The sequence below is a fragment of the Coloeus monedula genome (assembly GCF_965178545.1).
Source record: "Coloeus monedula genome assembly, chromosome: 5".
Taxonomy (NCBI): Eukaryota; Metazoa; Chordata; class Aves; order Passeriformes; family Corvidae; genus Coloeus; species Coloeus monedula.
In genome coordinates, this window is record NC_138785.1 from 69,821,292 (window position 1) to 69,843,629 (window position 22,338).

General features: G+C 48.5%; 2 protein-coding genes across 4 annotated transcripts; one reads left to right on the plus strand and one right to left on the minus strand.

Annotated features, from left to right (window-relative positions):
* Window positions 1-312: 312 nt before the first annotated feature.
* On the minus strand, window positions 313-3,541 carry FABP1 (fatty acid binding protein 1; the record flags this gene model as incomplete). Its single annotated transcript, XM_082282651.1, has 4 exons — window positions 313-363; window positions 916-1,008; window positions 2,250-2,422; window positions 3,475-3,541. 4 exons carry the CDS (start codon window positions 3,539-3,541, stop codon window positions 313-315), a joined length of 384 nt encoding a protein of 127 aa, XP_082138777.1.
* Window positions 3,542-13,363: 9,822 nt separating this feature from the next.
* On the plus strand, window positions 13,364-22,009 carry THNSL2 (threonine synthase like 2). Of its 3 annotated transcripts, none has more exons than XM_082281503.1 (9): window positions 13,364-13,534; window positions 14,105-14,332; window positions 15,000-15,194; window positions 15,444-15,596; window positions 16,393-16,623; window positions 17,472-17,620; window positions 20,267-20,392; window positions 21,311-21,450; window positions 21,535-22,009. In XM_082281503.1, exons 2-9 carry the CDS (start codon window positions 14,110-14,112, stop codon window positions 21,785-21,787), a joined length of 1,470 nt encoding a protein of 489 aa, XP_082137629.1. In that variant the 5' UTR covers window positions 13,364-13,534; window positions 14,105-14,109; the 3' UTR covers window positions 21,788-22,009. The 3 variants fall into 3 exon arrangements, with proteins under 3 accessions (XP_082137629.1, XP_082137628.1, XP_082137630.1); XM_082281502.1 differs by having other exon boundaries at window positions 14,108-14,332; XM_082281504.1 differs by lacking the exon at window positions 13,364-13,534 and adding an exon at window positions 13,887-13,990 and having other exon boundaries at window positions 14,108-14,332.
* The last annotated feature ends 329 nt before the right edge of the window (window positions 22,010-22,338 follow it).

The window sequence follows — 22,338 nt, forward strand, 5'->3', positions numbered from 1 at the left end:
GCCATGGGTACAGGACCTACTGGGACATCCCCAGCAGGATGCTGGCACCTGTCCCCAGGAAAGGGCTGGAAGAACACTCATCAGCATGGTGAGTAGCTCTGAGCCTGTGCCCTGCCTCAACTCCATTCCCCAACCTCAGCACACCCTTAGCTCAGTTTGTTGCCCAATTTCTACCATTGCTTCCATGAGCTTTGGAGGCTTGTGTCTATTTATAGCAGCAGAGAAGAGGTTGATGACAATGAAGAGCTTCAATAAAATTTTATTTTAATGGACACATTTTACATGGTAAAAACATTGGCACGTGTAAGGTTTCTAGATTCTCTTGCTGACTCTCTTGAAGGTGAGGTCACCCAGGGTCATTGTCTGAAAAAGAAATGGAAGGTGTTAGCTTTTTATGAATTTGTAGAGTCATTGAATATCTCAAGTTGGAAGGGACAAATAAGGATCATCATTGTTTTTAGCTCCAAACTGTACTTAGGATGTGGTCTTGCAAATCAAAACAGGACTGATCCCCAGCCTATCTCTTATAAACTGAATTTTTAAAGCTTTGGATTTTTTTCATGGATACCCCAAAGCAGGTAGGGATTATCTGGCATCCCTCAGCTGGGATCAGTTTGCCTCACCTCTCTTCTCTAAGAGTGCCAAGCCCTGGCACATTCCTGTTCCTCTGGGTGAGTGAGAACATGCCCTCATTACCTGAAACTTTGATCAGCTCTGCCTAAACTGGGGTCTTTAAAGTACTTTTTGGATCATACTCTAATGAGAAACTGCCTTCAGTGCCTGGCTGCAGAGCCTGTGTGCAAGCACATGCTCTGCTCCAGCACCTCCCCAAGGTGCCCAGCACCTCTGTAGTTTCCTAGGGCCAGGCCCCTGAAGGCAGCTCTGTTATTCCAGCCATTGCCCTTCTGCACTTACGTGGGTGATGGTGTCTCCGTTGAGCTCTGTGACAGATTTCATCCCTTTCACCTGTGTGACCAGCTTGTTGTCACCCTCCATCTGCACAACGGCCTGGTGGAAGACAGAAGCATTCATGTTATTGCTGGAGACCACCTCGACCCCTGCATTTCGTCCTTCCCCTGCTTCAGTAGGAGGGGACTGCAGAGCCAGCTGAGCTGGGCCAGGGTGTGTCACGACATCTCCTCTGCACCACCCACCTACTGCACACTGCTGCAGCAGCCTCCTTTGGGGTGAGGTGTCTGGGAGCTGGATGACAGTAAGGGGCTGGAGGGAGTCTCAGTCAAGGTGGGAAACTATTTAAGGAGCTTTCAGAAACTCAGACATCGGTGGAAAGTTCATCAAGGGACAGGCACATCTGCTGAGTCTCTGCCCCCTGGGAGCTGCACATCTAAAAAGGCTACAGATAGCTGTCCTAGGGCAGCTATCACTGATCAATGAAATTAAACAAATAAATAAGCCAGCAAAGCTGATTTCTGTTTATCTGTCTTGCCCAGCTATAAGATGTGTTCATTTGCCCTTGAGCTGCTGATGCAAAACTCCTTACGCAGAGTGTAAAACTCTTCTAATAACTGTTTCCCCCTGGTTTATGCTAAAGTGATGCTGGAAATCGTGACAGCTCTCAGAGCCCCATTCACGGGGCATTTCTTTGCTGATCACCCTCCTGCTTTCAAAAGTCCCTGCAATACCATCTTCTCCTGAGGTAGAGGTGAGAGGCAGTATTTGCCAGTGGTGCTGCCTTGATGTTCTGTGAACCACTGGAAACTAATATCCAGGAACAGGAGCTGACCCAAGTCCAAGGGTGATAACTCCTCACCTTGCCAAATCATCTCACCCAGCATAACCTGAATCAGTGGGAAAGGCTAGCAGAGAAGTTAACAGCTACTGGGACTTAAAATTTGAGAGATTTATTGGTTTATGACTGATTGTCTGATTTTCCTGCACTACTTTTGAGTCAACAAAATGGAGGCAGAGGTATGTTTTGTGTTGCAAAAAGACACAATCTTTTTCCACCTCAAATCTTTCAGCACTCTTCCTGTAAAAAAAAATTTACCAAAGCATCTCTATCCCCCTTTTCCAAACGGGATATTAAAACACTGGCTCCCAGTGCTTTCCAAAGTGACTACTAAGATAGTTTTAGAAATGCAAGGCTTCTTCTGCAGGAAGTGCAGTACATTAATTAATACCTGTGGTATGGTCAGTCCCTTTGCTCATATGCAGAGGGAATGGCTGGAAAGGAAATGTAATGTCCCTGAGCCCCCACAGCCCTGGAAGAGGAGGGGCTGCTCACTCACCTTCACTTTCTCTCCATTCAGCATCTCTAACTCACTCTCCTCCCCAATGGTGAACTCGTTTTTCATCACTTTGGTGCCAGTGGTCACAGTAACCTTGAACTTTTTCCCATCCTGCACAATTTCTGAGATGCTCTTGATGTCCTTGCCCTTCTGGATCTGGTCCTCAGGGAGCCCTGCCCAGGAACAAGAGACATTGAGTGAATGGTGGAGCCATCTGTGGGCAGATTGCTGCTGCTGAGTGAATGAATGTAGCAGGATTTGGGGACCTACAGCTGGGAAAATTTCTATTCCAGTGCGGAAAAACATTTCAGTGACGATGCTTCCCCAAGAGCCACAGGTCCCTGAGTCTGCTGGGGAGGAAGATCAATACTGTCATCCTGGATTTTGTGTGGGAACTAGGCATGTCCCACGTCCACTGAGCTAACTGGGAGAACAAACATCACCTTTGTCTCAGAATAAAGAGACAGGGTCTCAGAATAAATCCTGCTTTCCTTCTTTCACTGTCAGGCAAGGAAAAATGGATTAAATGAAGACAGAACAAAGGAACAAAGTGGGTTTTTTATGAGATTCAGGGTTCCTCAGAACCAGTTTATAAAATCTTCTCCCAAAGCCTGAAGGTGATCTGACAGGTAGAGCCCTTCTGGCACATAATTGTGCAGTAATAGTACAAAGCCCCGTGAATCCCTGCAGGACCACATTCCCTCTGACAGACATGAGTGGAAATCTATCAGACACATTCATCATTTAGCATTTAAACAACACTAACTATTTTTCTGATGAACGGTGAGATTTGAGGCTTTGCAGCATCACAGCACAGTGGCTGACCAATGTCCTGCTTGCCCTCAAATTTCACAGCTTGATGGAGCAGATCTGCAGTGCCCCTAAGCCACCAAGGTCCTGCTGGCTTATCATGTGTGTGCAGCACTCAGCCACACTGGCCAGTGGCTGCAGAGCCTGCCAGCACTGACTTCCTGCAAGCCATAAAACTTTACCCATCATCTCTCGACCCCCAGCCCCCAAGACAGAGAGGTGCTTTCTCTTCTATTTTGAGACCATATCTCCACACATATACATTTAAAAGCCCAACAATTACAAGGTGACAGACAGAAATAGGAAACCTAAGAGATGTCTCAATCTACATCATCAGCACATCAGAACAGTTGGCTGCCAAAAATCATTGGGATCTGAGGAGGCAAAGCAGCACATAGCACATGCAGGCACTTACCAAGGGCTTTCATAAAGGGCTCAAAGTTTTCCTGGGACTGGAGCTCGTACTTTCCAGTGAAGCTCATGGTGGAAAGGGTCTCTGTGCTCCTAACACAAGAGAAGGTGCCTTGCTGGTAAGCAGAGCTTGGTTTTATATCATCCTTCTGCCTTAAAAGTTGGCCAGAGTAAGATGATGTAATTAGTTTATGGGCATGTTCAAACATTAACGTAAAACCGGGCAACGGTCAGTGATAAATTGCTCTACAATTTACAGACTGCAATTTACAATGTGGGGGCAGGGAGCACCCCATAAAATCCATTTCATGGAGGTCGCAATGTGGCATCCATAAACAAATGATAAAAAAAATAATAATTGTGCAGAGAGGATCGTTATCAGAGGAACGAGCCAAATCATCTAATAATCTTGCAGCATGGAAGCACGCATCTAAAGAGGAGAACGTGGTGACTGTGTGTCCCCTGGAGCTGACACTGGGGGGTTTCTGCTCGCTGGTAGGTGCACAGTGGGTCTTTATCTCTGGCAGAATACTGCAGTATTCTGGCACTGGCTGCACACTGGCAGGGACTGACTGGCTCACAGACCTGTTCTGGTGGGGTTTGGTGTAACCCAGATGCAGCAGTAGCCCAAACCCATCATTATCCCCTAAGAAAATGACTCCAGATCAATTCCTGGCCTTGCACTGGCCCACCTGAAGACTGTAGATTGATTCAGGCTCCACCACTATGGCCCTGCATGGATAGAGAACAGGTGCCAATAGTGATCTACCAAACCCCTTTCATCTCCTTTCCCCATAGGGGCTACAGTCACTCATGTACTGAAGGAGCATTCCAGCCCTTGGAGCTGCAACTCTGCCAAGTGCCACATCAGAAGAAGGGCCAGCAGCAGCCTCCAAGCTGAGCCCCATTCCTCCCTCCAAAGTAGGACTCAGAGCTGGGCTCCTCTGCCAGTCTGGTCCCTTTGGCTGAGCGTCCCAGATTGCTTCACGGCCTCTGAGCAGCCATCCTCTGGGTCTGGACTCCCAGGCTCGGCTTCTTGCCTCAATGAATTCCTCCTCCCTCCCAAAGTCAGCTCAGGGATTTTCCACCTTTTCACTCACATGTCTTCTCCTCTTTGCAATTCTTCCATTTTGCCTTCTCCTAGCATCTTTGTCCTTTCTTTGAAGTGAAATCATAGATAAGAATGAAAAAGACCTATCTCCTTCCAATTTGGAGACACTGTCAGAGCCTTCTGCTGCCTCCTGTCCCGCTCCTGCCGGCTCAGCCCCACTCTCCGTGCTGCAGGAGCGAGCCTCAGTTTCTGGTTAATTAGTACAGGCAGTGTCTGCCAGATGAGGCAGGAGAGGGAAAATGTCAGCTGGTTGGACGGACAGTGGATGAAGATGGCTGGGAGGGGAGAAAATCTGTAGGGACATCATGCCTACACATCGTGGAGGGAGCCAGGCAGGTTCAGAGAGCATTCATGCGGGGGTGGGTTGACTCAGCAATTTCTCCAAACAGCTTTTTTGCTGTTTTCCCTTTTATCCCCTCAGGAATTACATCACCTTAGGAATTTCATTTTGTTTTTATGCCTGTCTCAGCTGAATACCCCGGTGTCACATGGGGCTGTGCTGACATGTCCCTTTTCAGTGTCCTCTTCATGGGGACAGTGGTGACTGACCTCTTCTGCTGTGTCCTGGCAGCAGCCCAAGTTAGTAGAGCCCTGCCTCCTGTCAGCCAAAGTTCTCTGGCCATGGGCCACCTGGAAGCACGTGTGCCTCCCACCTATTCATGCCCTGGACCTCTGGCTGCTCCTCCAGGCAGTTCAGGTCCCCTCTCTTTCCATGATGGGGAGAGATATTAGGCTTGAAAAAACTGCAGAGTTCCCAGGCCCACTGTGTCCATGGAGACGAAGCGCCTAAGGGCTGGATGTCACTCATCAAGTGTTGAAAGGGGAATATAATTGTCCAGGACTCTCTTGGTAACTGGGCAGAAAGTTTTCCATTCACAGAAATGGACAGCTTATGGGAGAATTCACCCTGTTTGGACCCCAAGTTGTTTTCTGTAGGCATCCTCTCCTCCTCTACTTACTGTGAATAGCTATAACATATCTGTGCTCCTGATTTGCTGCTGGATAAATGAGGACTGTGAATCACTGCTGGAAAATTTGGAAATGTGACCATCTTATTTTTGATCAATGAACAAAAATAAAACTTCTTTGTGTTCTGTTGGGCTCAATGTTCTTTTAATTTTCTTTAGCAAAAAAAATGAAGTTAGTATTAAGAAAAGGAGAAATGCTTATTGAATGAAATTTGGCCAAGGTAATTAATATCTAGCCAGGCCTGCTGAGCAAATGGCAGGTGAGATAAACTTAATCTCAGTAGCAAAGTTCAGAATACTTGTACATCTCCCCACCAGAATATGGGATCTTTTAAAATACGATATCACTTTAACTCTCCAGAGCCAAGCAAATGCACTTGATTTGAACTAACTTGAGGCCATGTCAATTGATAATTTGATTAAAGTAAATCCATTCCCCAAAACCTAAATCTGGTTTGTATAAAGAGAAAAGGCATGGATCATTTTCAAAAATTATTGAGGAAGCTACATCTTGTGGGAAGTCAGCAGGTACTTCTGTCTTTAATTTGCTTTGAAAATAAAGCATAGGGTCTTAGAATCTTGTTAGAAAAAAAGGAGTGAAGTATCTTATTACTGCTTTTTGCACCTGAATCAGAGATATGTACATGCAGATCTTCTCAGGCAAAAATATCACCAGTGGATCAGCCATGGTCTGGGCCCAATGTCAAATCCCACCTGCTCTGGCTCCCTGGGTACTCATCCTGGGTCTCCACCACCCACCTCTTGGAAGAAGGTGCTCAACCCAGACCTCCCAAAGTTCAATTTGTGGCTGGTGTCTCATGTTATACCATCTTCCATAATCAAGAAGAGTTTGGCTCTGTCACCTCTGTAGCTGCCTGTGGAGCAGTTGCATCCTTTTAGGACTTCCCCTCAATTCCCTGGGATTCCTGATCTCAGCTCTCACTTTCACTCAGTGTCTGGGAAGCCACCCACCTACCTGCACTACTTCTTGAAGAGTTGGACATTATATCCAGATTTTGAGATTTAGGGCTCCTACAGAAAAAAAAAATCTCTGCCTCCTCCAGTTCAAACTGAAACTCTTAATTAAAAGTTCTGAACTGCAAAAATGACTTTAGAGTCAAAGTGCTGTGTGGGGAGAGGCATTTTGCTGTAGCCCAGGGGAGGGTCCCTGGCAGCCTTGTGGAGGTCTGGGAATGTCTTCATGTATCTCTACTCCATCACCTCCCTTGCTTCTCTTATCTGTCCCACCAGTGACTCCCCAGACTTCAGGGAGCCCAGCACCTCACTGCTCTGGGAAGCCAGGGCTGGGCTCCACACTAGGATTTTCCTGGCCCAAATGTGAAAGGCTGCAAGCCAGGACCTTTGATGATTCAGCCCTGGATTTTTCTAGTGCAGGTCCAGTTGAACACCCCAAAACCCCATGCCATATATTTTAAAAGCTTGGCCACAAGCTTTGCCAGTCACAGATCCCCGGGTGGGCTTCCCTCTGTCTCAACCTTTGGTATCATTGGGTAATCATTATTTCTGCTGCCCTTGAACCTGGGAACTTGGTCTCTTGCTGGGTTTTCACATCTCTGGTATGACTAGTTTGAACCTTGAGGAGCAAAGGTTTCTTCATCAGGCCACATGGCTGCATTGCTTTGAAAGGTTGGATGGGATGGGAAAAGGTGCTGTTGCTGCTGCTGTGAGCTCTCCATCCCTCTTGGTTTCCGCCAGGTTTTCTTTGTGCTGCATTACCAAGACAGCACTGAGATGAAATACAACACCTTTCCCAGATTTTTTTCTTTTTGAAACAGCCTTGGCAGTCTGCTGGAGACTCCTGCCTCCAAGCTGTAACTTCCAAGCTGCAGACATGCAAGTACCATTTCACATAGGTTTAGATTAGATATGTCATTATCAGAGCCCTGATAAGACTGCCAAAAGCAGTAGCTTGTGCAGAGAGCTGCTGCTTGATAAAGCTTTCCATCGATGCTGATATTCAGAGAACAGCAGCCCTCAGCCCTTGTCATCTCGTTGAAAAGGTATCAAAGGGAGCAGAGGGTTGGTATTGCTTCTTCAAGGTCAAGGCAGCTCTATCACTGATAGCACAAGAGCCTTAGCTCTGCTTACCAATGATCACCTGGGCAGCAGAGCTTACAGAAGAGTTGGACTTTGCTGCTGGGATCTTGCTTTAGAGTAGGAATTAAAGCTGCTGGCTCTGCCTCCCACTTCCCACTCTCTTGCCTCCAACATCTGTGAGGTAGTGATGTGGCCTCTCTCCAGGCACATGGACCCGTCTGTTTATGCCCTCAGAGGACAGGTATTGTCCTTGCAGCTTGGCTTTCAGTGGGATGAGGCTGCCCTCCATCCCACAGCTCAGTTTGTGGAGACAGGACTGAAAGGAGAAAGGACTGAAAATGGTGCTCATTGCTAATGGAGCTGGTTTGTGCCAGGGCAAGGAAAGAAAATGTTGGGAAAGAAATGGAGCCATTAGCAGTCAATGTTCTTGAGTGAGGAAGGTCGGGAAGAGTTCCCCAAAGCAGAGCCAGTGAACATTTAACCTGTACAGATGGTGCATCTGACCCCACCACACACCTGCAGTGCAAACATCTCCCTCTGATCCAGGCATGTGAAGAGCCCCTGAGACTCAGTGGGGATAAGGAAACCTTCATGTGACCAAGTGCAGGAGACTGGCGTGTTGGGATGGAAAGGGAAGCAGCCTCCAAGTGCCCACAGGTGGTCAGATGAACTCCAGTCCTGGAGGGACACCTGGCTGTCACTGTGGGCCAGTGCTCACCTGTCCAGCTGTGCTCCCCTTCACCCTGATTTATCAAGAGCAGTGGCTCACTCAGTGCTGCTCACAGTGGCTTGCAGCTGATTAGTCAAGGAGAGCCTCTCGGGGCCATACAAGCGTGGGGAGGAGCCTGTTCCTATCTCTCCCTGAGGCAAATACAGAACCACAATTTAAATATTAAATGAAGGAAAGTCCAGGCAATAACCCCCAAGACCTTCCCTAGCAGATGGTGCTCCATGGCTGGGGAAAGCAATGAGCCAAGAGTGATGCACCCTCCAGAGGGTCAGCACTGAGGCAGGAAACAGCTGTGAGGAGGCCAGAGAATTGCATGGAGTCTGACAGCAGGTGAGTTTTCACCAGGTTCAGGACCAGGAAGGTGCTCCATGGGGAACAACCATGGTGCCAACAAGACCAGAGCTGTGGACAAAGCCCAGGAGTGCCACTGCCCATGTCCCACTTGGTCCTGTTTGGTTTGTGATAGTCAAAGTGCCTCCCTGAGCACAAGTATCCCCATTTTGCACATTATGGAGCCTGACTTTCCCAAAGTCACCTGGAGAAGCTGATAAAGCATCTTCCTTGTGCAGTCCTTAGTGGGCGGTCATAGAGCTATGGGATTGCAGAATCTGAGATAAAATTTGGCTCAGGGGTATAATGAAAACTTCAGCATAGTTGAAGCAGATTGCACAACCTTCTCCAGGTAACAGCTTCTCCAATGTCCCACCAGGGAAGCCAGCACTGCACAATTCCTTGCACTCCCTTTCTGCTCTACCTTTATGAGTGGGTCTTGCACTTTGGTGTACAAGACCCAAACCACAACACAGATGTCCTTGACCTGGTTGTGAAACACCTTGCTCTGAGGAAAGAGTTGCACCCAGATGTGGGGAAAGTGCAGATATGCTGGCAGCTCCTTGCCCTGCAAAATCAACCAAGGTGGAAAAGTCTATTCTATGCACATTTGTAGATGAGAGGAGGTGTCCCATGTAGAAGTTCTGCCTCATGTCAGCTGAGATACTGACAATTTAGATCAGATTTGAAAGAGGGGGAAAGAGCCACCTCTGCTGTAACAAAGATACAGCTTCGTGGATTTAAATTTATTTTCAGTCATACATTTCTGCCTTATATCTCCTTGACATGAGGCTCAGATAAATAATTCTGGGTGCACGTTTGCCTGTGCAGCTGCAGATATTTTGCAAACTTCCTTAGCCCCCTTCCTGCTGCAGATTCTGAGCCTGACTAAGATGTAGATCTGCCTCTGAGAAAGGCAGAACTGTAATACTTTGATTTCTGGCCAGAACCTTGCAGTTTTTACCCGGAATCTCCCTGTTTTCTCCGCGAGTGTTCACACTTCTGTACGAGAGGGCAAGGGACACACAACTTCAACAACCCCCAGTGATAAGCTCCTATAATTTTTCTCAGCCAACATAACACACTTCCCACTGGGATGTACTCTATGCAGGGTAGTAAATGACATTGCAAAATCCCCAGTATCCTGGTCACTCCCTTTCTGGACCTCCCTGCTGTTGCCTGGGCCACTTATAAGTCTGAAAGCTTTTGTTTGTATGTGGGTTTCAGACCCCAGACAGCTTGTGGGCAGAGACAGGACTAGGAGATATGGGAACATTTTTGTGCTGCTCAGGGTTATGTGATTTTTTTTATTAAATTTGGTGCTTTTTGAACCTGGATGAGAGTTGGGGTCCTTTCTGTGTGCCCCTTTCTGAGTGTCTCCATGGGGATAGGAGAGATCCTGCTGAAAAGAAGGTGATAAAATCCCAGAATGGGTTTCTTTGGGGAGAAGATGGGTGAACATTAAGAACATTCTTCCCACCCCGATCAGCTCCTGCATCAGCTTTGTATCCAACCCTCCTGCCGCAGGACGCAGCCCGAGCTTCCTTTTCCTCAGCTCCAAAACTTTGGAGAGGTGTTTCCCGGCTTGTGTTGGGATAGCTGGGCGTCCGCAGCCTGAAGGGTGGAGGGACCTGTGGGAGGGTGGGAAAGGCTGGATGGGCTCAGGGAAAGGGGCGTGCATCGCCTCCTGGATGCCGGGACACAAGGCACTGCCGCCATCTAGTGCCTTGGGATTCACCGGGGGCTCCGGCAGCACTCCGGGGGTGCCCTGCCGGGGAAATGGGCCGGGGACCCTTACCCAAGGCACTGCTTGTGCTTGGGACACGTAGAGGGGCCCACTTTGCTGGGGAGGATGGAAAAGATGCTCAGCAAACAAGAAGTTGAGAGTTTTGCTGTGCTTGTTTTTGAGTGTTGCGATGCTCGGGGCTGAGACATGAAATTTTAGGGGGATTTGTGCAGGAAAAAATTGAATTTTCGCTGTTATACATGTCTTTCTGCTTCCTCAGTCCTCATCGCGCTTTGGGATGCCTTTGGAAGGTGGAGAGGCTGAGGAAATTCTACCTGGAGGGATGAAAAACTATGCATTACAAAAAAAAAAAAAAAAAAAAAAAAAGTTGGAAAAGTCTGTTAGCAGGAATAGGGAGGCACTGAGTAAGATCAGGTTAATTAGAGGTTATTACATTTTCCAGTTCTTGACCTGTTGCTGCAGTGGATGAGTCCTGACAGGCAGCACAGACATACTCCTCCCCTCCTTTTCTTAAAAATTCAAAATAATATTAAAGAATCATAGAATGAATCATGGAATCACAGAATGGTTTGGGTTGGAAGGGACCTTAAAGATCATCTGGTTCCAACCCTCCTGCCATGGGCAGGGACACCTTTCACTAGACCAGGTTGCTCAGAGCTCCATCCAAAATGAAATGCCACTCTAAACTTGAGTGCATGGAAATTGCAGGACTGAGCATGGGAAAAGCTCTCCAAGTGAACGGCGCTGTCATCCTGGTTTGTGTCCCAGGCTGTGTTCTCTGCTCACCTGTGTCTGCCACATCAGCAGCCCCTGCACCCCAGCATTAACCACTGACCTTGTTCAGGAGGGTTATCACTGCTGATAGACCCAGGGCACGGATGGACCTGTGGCAACACCCTCTTTGCATATGCAAAGCAGCAGGTATCCTGGTGTAATCCATTTTTTTTGCAGGGTTCCTGCTTTCCAGACAGATGTAATGTTGAATTAATCATCAATCTCATTGTAAGCTCTTCACTTGGAAAAAAAAAAAATTGGATGCATTAATGAAGTCATTTCACACAGCTAAAACACACATTAAAAGAATGAGATGTATGGTAAGTGAATGCCCAGAGGCATAAAGTCCCACGGTGGTGGGAATAGGTGAGGTCTCATTGAAGTGTGCTGGGTGACCCCTGCAAAGATGTATATTGGTGATATTAAATTATTGCATTGGTAATAAAAACTAACAGCTGCTGCAGTTTTCCCTATGGATTTGTTCCTGTCCTTGTTCTAGCCTGAATTAGAGCTGAGCTCGAAGTGTGCTCTGCCTCTGCATGGGCAAGGAAGGGAAATCCTGAATTCTCCTTGGCACACACCATCATGGGAAAAGGGAAAGTTAGAATAGAGGAGTCAAATCACATATCCAGCAGTTTTTACTATTTGCTTTATTTCTAATATTTCACTGTTTTCTCCAGAGATACCACTTGCAGTTTTTTGTGTTAGCTACCACTGGAGCATGTTGAGGAGCTGAGACTCTGTTTTGGAGATATCGGCCACTCATCTCAGCGTCCAAGTAAACCTGGGAGCTTAGTGACTCCAGGGATGGCCATGGGGAGGTTTCACCATCGATTTAAACCTGACCAATCCCTGAAGAACAAGGTCCAGCCTTTCTGTTTTATCCAGCACCTTCTGAAAGGACCTGGATCCACATCTGGAATGGGGACAAACCTCTATTAAAGGGTGAGCACCCCAGTGTGCCATGAGAATCTGGTGACTACAGGTGCAGGGAGGACCATGGGGTCACAGCAGGTTTGGGTGACTCAGGCTTCATCTTTGCAATGTCATGGGAAATACTGAGCACAGAGATGGTGGGGAGATGCAGGCTGGTTGGTGATATAATTTATATAATTATGGATAAGGAGCTTTCTCCCTAGCTGATTTCCTAGAGGTGTGCTCTGCTCTGGCCCACTGTTTGAGCTCAGATATATTATTAAAAAGCTTCTGTTTGCCTCCTGCTCTACTACAGCTACCCTGTTCAACCTTGAGCAACACCATCACAGGTACCTCTGTCCAGAGCCTAAAATTTACCTACTGCGTCTACCTGAAGAGCCTGCAGAAAGAGTCCTTTGGGATGTTGGGTGTAGAAAAGTTGTTTTCCACACCAGTGCCCAGGGCAGTGACTGGACCACTCTCTACCAGAGACTTTTATCATTGCTCCAGTTAGAAACATAAGAAAAGAGAGAGAGAGGCAAGGTATTTAGGGTCAGACACCAATGCTTTGGCAGGTGATGTGTCCCTTGCTGCAGACGTGGGCTCTGTGGCTCACAGCAGGTTGCTATCAGCCATTCTTTTTACCTCTGCTCCTGCCTGCCTGGGCTGAAGCCCTTGTGCGTGCTCCAGCACTGAGCTGTGTCCTGGGTTTGTGCAGCCACTGGTCTTGTGCTGACCTTGCCCTTCAAAAAATGCTGATTGTATTAAAATAAAAAGCAACAAAGGGATGCACAGCCCTTCCCTGTGAAGAACTGGATTTTTTTTGCACAACGCCTCCCGTGTCTCCTCTCTCTCCTGTGCCTCAGTTTCCCCGTTGGTGTGACTGGGCTGTTGGGAGGCTGAACACTTTGCTTTGCAGAGCTGAGTTACAGACTGATTTTGCTTGTGAGGGACTTCTGGGTTTTTCTGACTCAAGCTCTCCTTCGAGCAGGCTCAATCTTAAATTTAAATCCAAAACTCACAGTTTAATCAGGTGTCTCTCTGGTTTCCCAGATGAAGTTTGAATGTCTCCAGGGTTGTACAAGAGACCACAAGGTCTCCATGCCCTGTGATTGATCACTCTCAGGTTAAAAGCTCTCTCCTAATATTTAACTAGATTTCCCCCTAGCTGCAGCTTGCACCTGCTGCCCCTTGTCCCCACGCCTGGCACCAGCAGGAGCAGCTGGGCTCCATCTCTCCCACATATTCCCGTTCCCAGGCTTGGATCAGGCCGTCTCTGCCGGCTGCCGCGGCCCCGGGAACATCGGCGGGCGGCAGCGGGGACAAGTTTTCTGTGAGCACAAGTGCAAAAGGTGGCCGGAGGTTGTCTGGCCACTTGCCCACCGCGTTGAGCCGTGCTGAGGGGCTGCAGCGTTGGCCCAGGGGCCTGAGGTGGGTACGGCTGAGGGGGTTCAGGGGGCCGGGGGGAGAAAAGGCCTCGGTCAGCAGCGCCGGCGGCCGCTCGGTGGGATTTGCATGAATCCGGAAGATTTAGCCCAGCCCTTCCTACACTGCGTAAAATCCTGTCCTTAGTTTAACCCCTTTGAACAAAATCAGCTTCCTCTAAAAATACACTGATTTCCTTTTATTTACTTTTTTTCTCTTTTCTTGAATTTAAAGCTCCGGCTTCTGCAAACAGCCCACAAAGGGACATGACGTGCTTGTGAAGCGACTTCTGTGCCGCCAGGGCTTTTCCTCAGGGGGGAAATGTCTCCCTGGGCTGGGTGGAGGGAAAGAGGGACAAGGAGGCTCGAAACTTGGCACAAATCCCAGGCAGCGTTTCCACCTCTTGCAAAATGCTGTGTGCGCTCCACTGAGCCCGGCTGCTCCAGCTCCCTGTGGGACGAGGTGGTTTGTTCGCTGGGGAGTTCTGTCTGTCCATGGGGGAAGTTTTGGAGATGAGGGCCTGTTCTTGGTGTGGGGGTGCTCTGGGTTCTGGCAGTGACTGTGGTGCCTCCCCAGCAGCCATGGAATACGTCAGCACCCGGGGAGGCGCGAGGGCCGTGAACTTTGAGGGAGCCCTTTTGTCTGGCTACGCACCCGATGGGGGCCTCTTCATGCCCCAGTGCATCCCCTCGCTGGACAGGGACACCCTGCGAAGGTGGAGCAGCCTCTCCTACCCTGGGCTGGTCAAGGAGCTGTGCTCCCTCTTCATCCCGGCCGAGCTGGTCCCGCGGAACGCACTCCATGGTGAGCTGAGTGGGGAGCTGCTCGCAGGGATGTGCACGAGGGTTTGGGGGGTTTGGATGCATCTGCCTGCCTTCCCCCCATCCTCTTCGCAGCCCTCAGAGAAGGGAGCGTGCTGCACCATTGCCTGCTCCTTTCTGTGCCCTGTTCTCCTCTGTCACCTTGCTGGCACTAGTGGAAAAGGTATCCCCTGTGAATAAATGGGGGTTCTGGTGACTGCAACAAGCTGATATTGTGGCCCTGCTCGCTGCTGGGGCTCCCTCTAGGGCTTTCTGCTGCTTCATGCTTGCCTTGAGATCTGTTTTTAAATGTTTTTAACACTTACGAGCTATCACTTCCACCAGAGGGCAGCTGCACCCTCTGTCTCAACGGCACATTGAGCTAAAACTCGGCTTTCCCGTATTTTATGTTTTAATACAGTATTCTGATTGTGTGGCATGTCACCTGGGATTACTTAGCACAGAGTTATCAAACACCATTAAGCTCAGCTGGTTCACTCCTAATAGCTACGAATAACTTGTTGGATATCTGTCACTGCACCAGCAACTGAGAGTCTTTGGTTGTGCAGAAAGGTACCCAGGAGCACAAAGAGCACAGATGCATGAAGCCGTGGGTGAGAAAAACACTCCTCTACACAATCTAACAGGCCATTTAACCATTTTCCCTTTAGAGTTGATCGACAGGGCCTTCAGCAGATTCAGACACAAGGATGTCGTGCATCTGTCCAGGCTGAAAGATGGGCTGAATGTTTTGGAGCTCTGGCATGGTGTTACTTATGCATTTAAGGACCTGTCCTTGTCCTGCACAGGGCAGTTTTTACAGTACTTCTTGGAGAAAAAGCAGAAGCATGTCAATATTCTGGTGGGTGAGTATGACTCCTTGGTGCTAAGGTTCCTCGACAGGCCTTCACCTTGAAAGCCATCATCCCACAGCCCTCCCCAAAGATGCCCAAGGGTGGTATTGCCTCATAATCTCCAGGCAATGCCGAGGTGGCTGCTCCAGCCAAGAACATCTCGTGGAGCATCTCTGCATCTTTTTTTTAAAGTGCAACGATGCAGGTTTGAGTGACACAGCAATTTTTTGCTTTTCTTGGTGCTTCCTCACTTCGAAACAGGGACTTCAGGGGACACAGGGAGTTCAGCCATCGAGAGTGTAAGAGGGCAGAAGAACGTGGACATCTTTGTTCTGCTGCCCAAGGGGCTCTGCACCCAGATACAGGAACTTCAGATGACCACCGTCATTGAAGACAACGTCCACGTCTTTGCTGGTTGGCACTGCTGTTTGAACTGTCCTCTTTATGGCCTTGCTGTATCAAAACCTTGACCCTAAAAGTCTGAGGGGGCTACTCAGTAGGATTTGCAGCTTTAGCAGCTGCAGCCAGCCAGGTCATTGCCATCACCATGCCCAGACATCTGGCTAACAGATGTTTGGGCGTGGTGGTGGCAATGACCTGGCTGGCTGCAGGATGTTCATCCCCCATTTGACAACCAAGAAATTTAAGGCTTCCTTTTCTCCTGGCCACAGATCAGAGCTGCCTCCATGCAGGTGGTTGGTATTTGGCTGCACTAAATTCAGCACAATTTTTTGTTGCTAAAAGTGTTTAGTCACCCCTTCCCTCTGTCCTCTCACCTTCATGGGTGATCCACCCCCTACCACCATGTTGTGGAGAGAGATGAGATAAAATTGAGCTGCAGGCATGCCATCCCCATGGATTGGCATCACCACAGGGTGCTTGAGCTGCTTGAGCTCCCATGGACTCCTCTGCTCAGCCAGGTCTCACCTTAGCATCTCACAAGGGGATACACCGTTTGCCTTCCTGTCAAGTATATATTTGGTGGAAGCAAGAGCCCAGAGTGCCATGTCTGCAGAAACTGCCTGACATCCACGGGGTGCCACTCAGCACCCCCTGGTTTGTACAGCCCCCAAGGCAGACAGGCAGCTCAGGACACTCCTGGCCACAGCAAATCCCAGGGCTTGAGACCAAACCTATTTCTGAGCATAAATACCTTGTGCCTGATGCACTGCTGCTGGCAGATCTAATCTTTCCTTTCTCCTTTTGGCAGCTTGTGGGAACAGCGATGAAATCGATGAGCCGATCAAGGAACTGTTTGCCGATGTCAATTTTGCTGGAAAATACAACCTGATGAGCTTGAATTCCATCAATTGGTCCAGGATTATGGTGCAGATTGCTCACTACTTCTATGCTTACTTTCAGTGTGCCCCATCCCTGGATACCACCCCGCTGCCAGTGGTGGAAATTGTTGTGCCAACAGGAGGAGGAGGAAATATCACAGGTAAAGGGAAAAAAAAGATGGGTTAGATAAGAGAGAGAGAATGCTGTGATCTGTGGACCAAAAGCACTTTGCAGATACTGGCTATTGCTATTTATTAAAACACCCACTCTCTGGTAGGATTTCTTCAGAACCACTTATATTTTATTACTCATGTCTGGTTATTACTCAATTTAGGTGTCACTGATGATTTGCAAGGTGCAGAAAAACCCAAACCACCCTTTGATGATGACTGTAACTATCTTGAGGATGGGCACTTTAGGAGAGGACAGAATGTGTTTGATGCAGAAAAGAGGGGAAATACTGTGGCTCTGATTTCTTAAGTGAGACATTAACAGAGGTGTGGAGTCCTGCCTGGTCCTACTCTGGTTTTTGTGGTAGTGCATGGTCAGGAGAACCACTCTTAATTGCATAATCTGGCCTTCTAAATGAGAGTCTTGATTGCCTCAGTCTCAAAATAGGTGTAGAACTGTTTTATGAAAGCAATAAAGGATTTTATATATTCATTGCTCTTCCAGGCTGCCCATCAGAGATGCAAAAGCCCAAAATCTTCATCTCTCCTGCTTGCCTGGCAGCTGTCTGAGCTGTTGGTCCCCTGCCAATCCATCTGCAAAAGTGGAGATGAGCAAGGGTCTGTCTTCAATGGCAGGTGGAGCATTCCATCCCTGGATTTTATAATCTGTGCTCTACCAAACCACTCAACTCAGATATCTCAGAGTCCACTAGGGAATATAATTTGTGTCTGCTTCTGAACTGGATGCTCAATCAATTTGTGCAACGACTTCTTTGCTAAATCTCCTTTGAGTGTTTCTTCATCAAGCACACGTGTTATTTTCACTCTTTTTCTCTAGCTGGCTGTATTGCCCAGAAGATGGGTCTCCCAATTCGACTTGTTGTTGTGGTGAACAGCAATGACATCATTCATAGGACTGTTCAACATGGAGATTTCTCACTGGCAGAGAGCGTGAAGGCTACGTTAGCACCAGCCATGGATATCCAGGTGTGTAGTGAACTGGCCAAAATGCAAAAATAGCAAATATTGTATTTTTTAAATCTTTTACTCTGTTCCACCTGCTGCCACTCGATGATGCATTAGGAGGTGTGATTCATATTGACCACTTATGCTACAGACTGCTGAGCTGAGATAGACCAAACACCTTCCCCCTCACTTTTCAGGGCTTGACTTTCTGATCTTCATTGTTGAGTGCTGGGTTTCCAGGGATTTGTTCTGTGCAAGCTTAGCAAGAGAGGGACATTTTCACAACATGTGACAATTAGAGAACTAAAAATGCCATCATGTCTCAAGGGTTTTGTTGATGCTTCTGAAAGGCTCCACCAAGAGTGAGAGAAGAGACCAGGAAGAAGGTAGGGAAGTCCAGAAGAAATGCCTCATTTGTGGCTGTCTGCAGCTTGGTCAGAGCAAAACAAGTCTCAGCAGGCAGGGGAAGGCCTTGGAAAGAAAAGTCATGGAGGTACAGAAACCAAACACCTGGAAGCTAATACCTCTTGTTTCACTCCCGCCCTGTGATCCCCAAGGATTGGATCTGCTTCCAAACAAGTGATCAAAGTGGGAAACCCTTGGTGTTGTATCTCTGTGGCCTTAAGCTACCTGGATTTTCCAAAAGCTGTTCAAACACACTGGGCAGACCTGGGAGCCTGGAGGGACTGCCATGCTTTGCAGTCATAAGTCCGTATGCCCCCATCACCACGCTGTATTCTGCAGCTTGGCCTTCCTCCCAAGCCAGGAACTTGTGGGACTCCTTAGAGCTCCAGGGATAACTGGGCTCCTCTCTCAGCCCATCTCCCTTCAGCAACACTGGTCAGCAGGTGCCAGACTTTGGGATCATGGGGGCAGGCAGTCAGGTGAGCAGATTCCCTGAGGTTCCTGAGGAGCTGGATGAGTGTATCCCTCTGCACATCCCTCTCCATGGCAGCATGGGACATCTCTGCTCAGCTCACATCTGAAGCAGCCATGCCAATATTTCCATAGCTAAATAGACCATTTGCTCTGGAGGGAAATTGAGGAGGTCTCTGTTTGGGACCTGTTTAAAGCCGGATAAGCCTTGAGGTCAGACAGGATTGCTCAGGGCTTTTTCCATTTGGGTGTTGGGAACCTTCAAGATGAAGAATGCAGTCTCTTTAGGTTGCTGCTTCTGCAGACTAAGGTAAAGCAGAGAAAACTTTCCTGTTAGATGCTGCCTGAAGAGTTGAAGGTGAAGCAGAAAGTCTGGTGTGGATGAGCTTCGTGAGGGCAATCGCAGGACAATCACAGCTGATGCTGTGTCTTTGCAGCGCCTAAAGCAAAGCAGGGGCTGCTCTCTGTCCCTAAGGTCAGGAAGCACGACACAGCTCATGCCCACATGCCCAGACTTTGTCCCCACCATGACCTGTCCTCCAAACTGGGCCCCAGTGTTCTCCTGGAGAGCTCTGGTGGCATGGGACGGAAGTAAAAGCCTTACTTAGATGGTAAGGCCAGTACTTGCACCAGGGTCCTGGCCCAGTTTTTCTGGTGTCAACACAGTGGTCTGTAATGGAAGCCATAAGGCTGGTGGGAATGAAGGATGAAGGGGAAATGTGGGAAGGATGTAGGAGTAGCAGAAAGAAGGACAGGAGAAGGGGTGTCAGGAGCACAGTGTTGGAGGCCCCCCCAGGAGCAGGTCATGGAAGTCCAGGCATACTGACCTGTATCTTCTCAGGACAGCCTAAACTAGGGGACAGCCTAGAGCAAAGAGCAGGCTACACCCAGACTAGACTGAAGATTAGAGGCTGGAGGCTCTGGGAGACGATGGTGGAAAGATGAAGAACAGAACTGGGGCCATAAGACACCCAGATAAGGACACAAAAGGCTGAGTAAGTCCTGATGACTCGACAAGGTAGGACAGGATGGACTGACAAAAGGTCACAGCTGCTAAAAGTTATGAAGAGTTCATCCAAACCCAGCATCCAGGAGGTGAGATGAGGACTCTGTAAGTTGGTGCCCCTTGTCCTGTCTGTCCCTACAAGGTATCTCAGCCAAACCACCTGGATGAATGCTACTTGGTGCTTGTAAACATGCAGGAATGAGATGGGGCAAAGAAAAATTGGTTTGGGACCCTCCTGTATGGTCTCGCACAGAGTTCTGCTGCAGTGTTGCAATGCTGATTGCTACACAGCCATATAGGCCAGTCAGGCCCTATATGTGCCCTATAAGTCCATGAAGATTGGTAGCCAGCCCTGCAGCGAGCTGGCTGTCTCATTAAGTCACACAGGAGCTGCATGACTCACAGCAGCATCTGCAACACTGAGTAAACAGCTGGATATTTCTGGTTCTCCAAAACACAGTGTGTTATTAGCCTGGGCTCCTCACGGCGATGGTACAGATGTGGTCATGCTGTTGATTCATCAGTCATCCCTTCATTTTCTGTTTTAATCTGATGGTCACTGTCAGACTGCTCTGACAGGTCAGCAGTTCAAAAGACATTGTGTTCCCAAAGACTTGTCTTGGGATGTAGGTGAGCATAGGAAGACAAAAAGCCCACCCTGGCTTCCACCAAGAAAAACACAGTGGTGGGACCTCAGCCCTAACAAGGCATCAGAGAATCCACAGGGATGCTCTCCCCCTGGAACAGGTGCTTGAATTTCCTCACCTGTTGCCTTGTTATCCCAGGAGCCTTACAATGTGGAGAGGATCCTCTGGCTGCTCTCGGGCTCTGACAGCTGCCAGATAAAAACGCTGATGGAGCAATTCAACATCTCAAAAAGGCTGAAGCTGCCAGAGGATTTGCACAGAAAGGTCAGTTCCTCACACACACAACACTGTACATGTATATGTGTAAGGAGAATTGCTGTTACCAGGTGTTTTCAACTCATTTTCAGAATAAAAAGTCATAGGGGAGAGTATCCAACCAAAAATTTAAGTGTGAGACCAGAAGTTTTATATCAATTTGTGTACATGGACATGTTAAAAACCCCTTTATATATTTTTTTTGAAGCAGGCTCTTTTTTCTTCACAAAACTAACTTAAAAATTGCCTGCAGTTATTTAGATAGCATATGAAATTACCCCATCCTTGGCCATGCACCAAAGCATCGTGCAGTGGATGCTGGCACAAAGTGGGTGTTTGGGAGTGGGTCTGCTGAATTTGGTGCAATTCAGCCTCACTGTTACAGCAAAGGGGAGCAGAAACACAAAGCAGAGAGAGAGATACAAGAGAAAACCAAGTATTTGATTTGTGAGAGGGCCAGATGCAAAGTCCTACCTTTTCCTATCCAATTTCCCGTGTGCTGTTCCTCACAGAGCAGCCTTTGCCCAGTGCCCACTCCTGTTTGTGCTGCAGAAAGATAAATACTAAAAAATGGTATTACTAAAAGCAAGAGGAGCTATTACAGTGAGGTGGATTTTACAAGTCCTCAGAAGCTCCCTCAGAGCATGGAAATGGCAGCACAAAGCTGAGGAGCTGACTCCTGGCTCCTGTTCACCCACACTCGCAGCACCTGTGAATGGAAACCCCTTGCCCACACTCCATCCCTGTGGTTTTTTCCAGCAGTGCCTCATCTCTCAGCTGCAGCAGCAACCCATTTTCCTTCAGTCCCTGGGAAAACCCATCCTCCAGCCTCCCTATTTCCACCTGCTTTGCTGTGTGCCTGGCACAAACCCTGCTGGGAACGTGTTTTGTGGTGATGCCCACTGCAAACCTCCCTGTTTCCCACAGCTCTCTGAGACTCTGGGATCATGCTCGGCCTCTGATGAGGACATTGTGGGAGCCATGAGACGCTGCTGGGAGGAGAACCAGTACCTGCTGTGCCCCCACTCTGCCGTGGCTGCTCACTACCACTACTCACAGCCACACAGGTAGGGAGAGCCCTTGTTCCTGCAGCCTCTCCAGCTCGGGGCTGGCTCACACCCTAAGTTTTCTTGCTTTTCTTTCCTTTCCAGCATCCCCCGGTGTTGCTTGGCTCCAGCCTCTCCAGCCAAATTTCAGGATGCTGTGCTCCGAGCCAACCTGGTTCCCCAGATCCCCCCTGAAATCACTGCCCTAACAGCAATGGAGACCAGATCCACTCCCCTGGAGCGGGGATGGGACTGGGCACAGGTGCTCCGGGGCCGGATTGAAGCCGTGGCGCAGCAGTGGGAGGCACAGGCGGGTCAGTTTGCACCCCAGAGCAGGGTGGGAACACCGGCCAGGTAGTCACACCTGTATGTGTGTGAGCCTCCCAGGGCTCATTCTCCACTCCCAGGAAAGCCCTGTGTTGTGCTGGGAGTCTCCATGCAATGATTTATTAGCAAGAATACACATCCCTGTTGAATTACATGGACTATCTCATAATATTTTCAGTAAAGAGCACTGCAGTTGTATCCCCTTTTTCCTAATAAGTCACAAAAACTGATCGAAACTCTGAATAAACCTGCCTGTTCCACCATTACTGGCTGTTACAGAAAACCTCCTTAGCACTACCCACAGCTGCCTGCTTCTTGAGCATTATCTAGTGATTCTGGCTCTGTGCTGGGATGTTCAGCCCAGAAAATCCCAGTAGCACCCAAGATGCTCAGTAGGAAATGCAAGCAAGAGTGGAGTGGATCTGCTTTAGCCATCCCTGTGATTTAAGCAATTTCAGGGATCATTCCCAGGTATTGAAACTTGCTCTGTGATAGTGTTAAATAGCAGATGTTTTCCCTGGACATGCTTATCTTAGAGATACTTTCCAGTACTGTATCTTACAGCTTTTGGTCCTAGTCTTG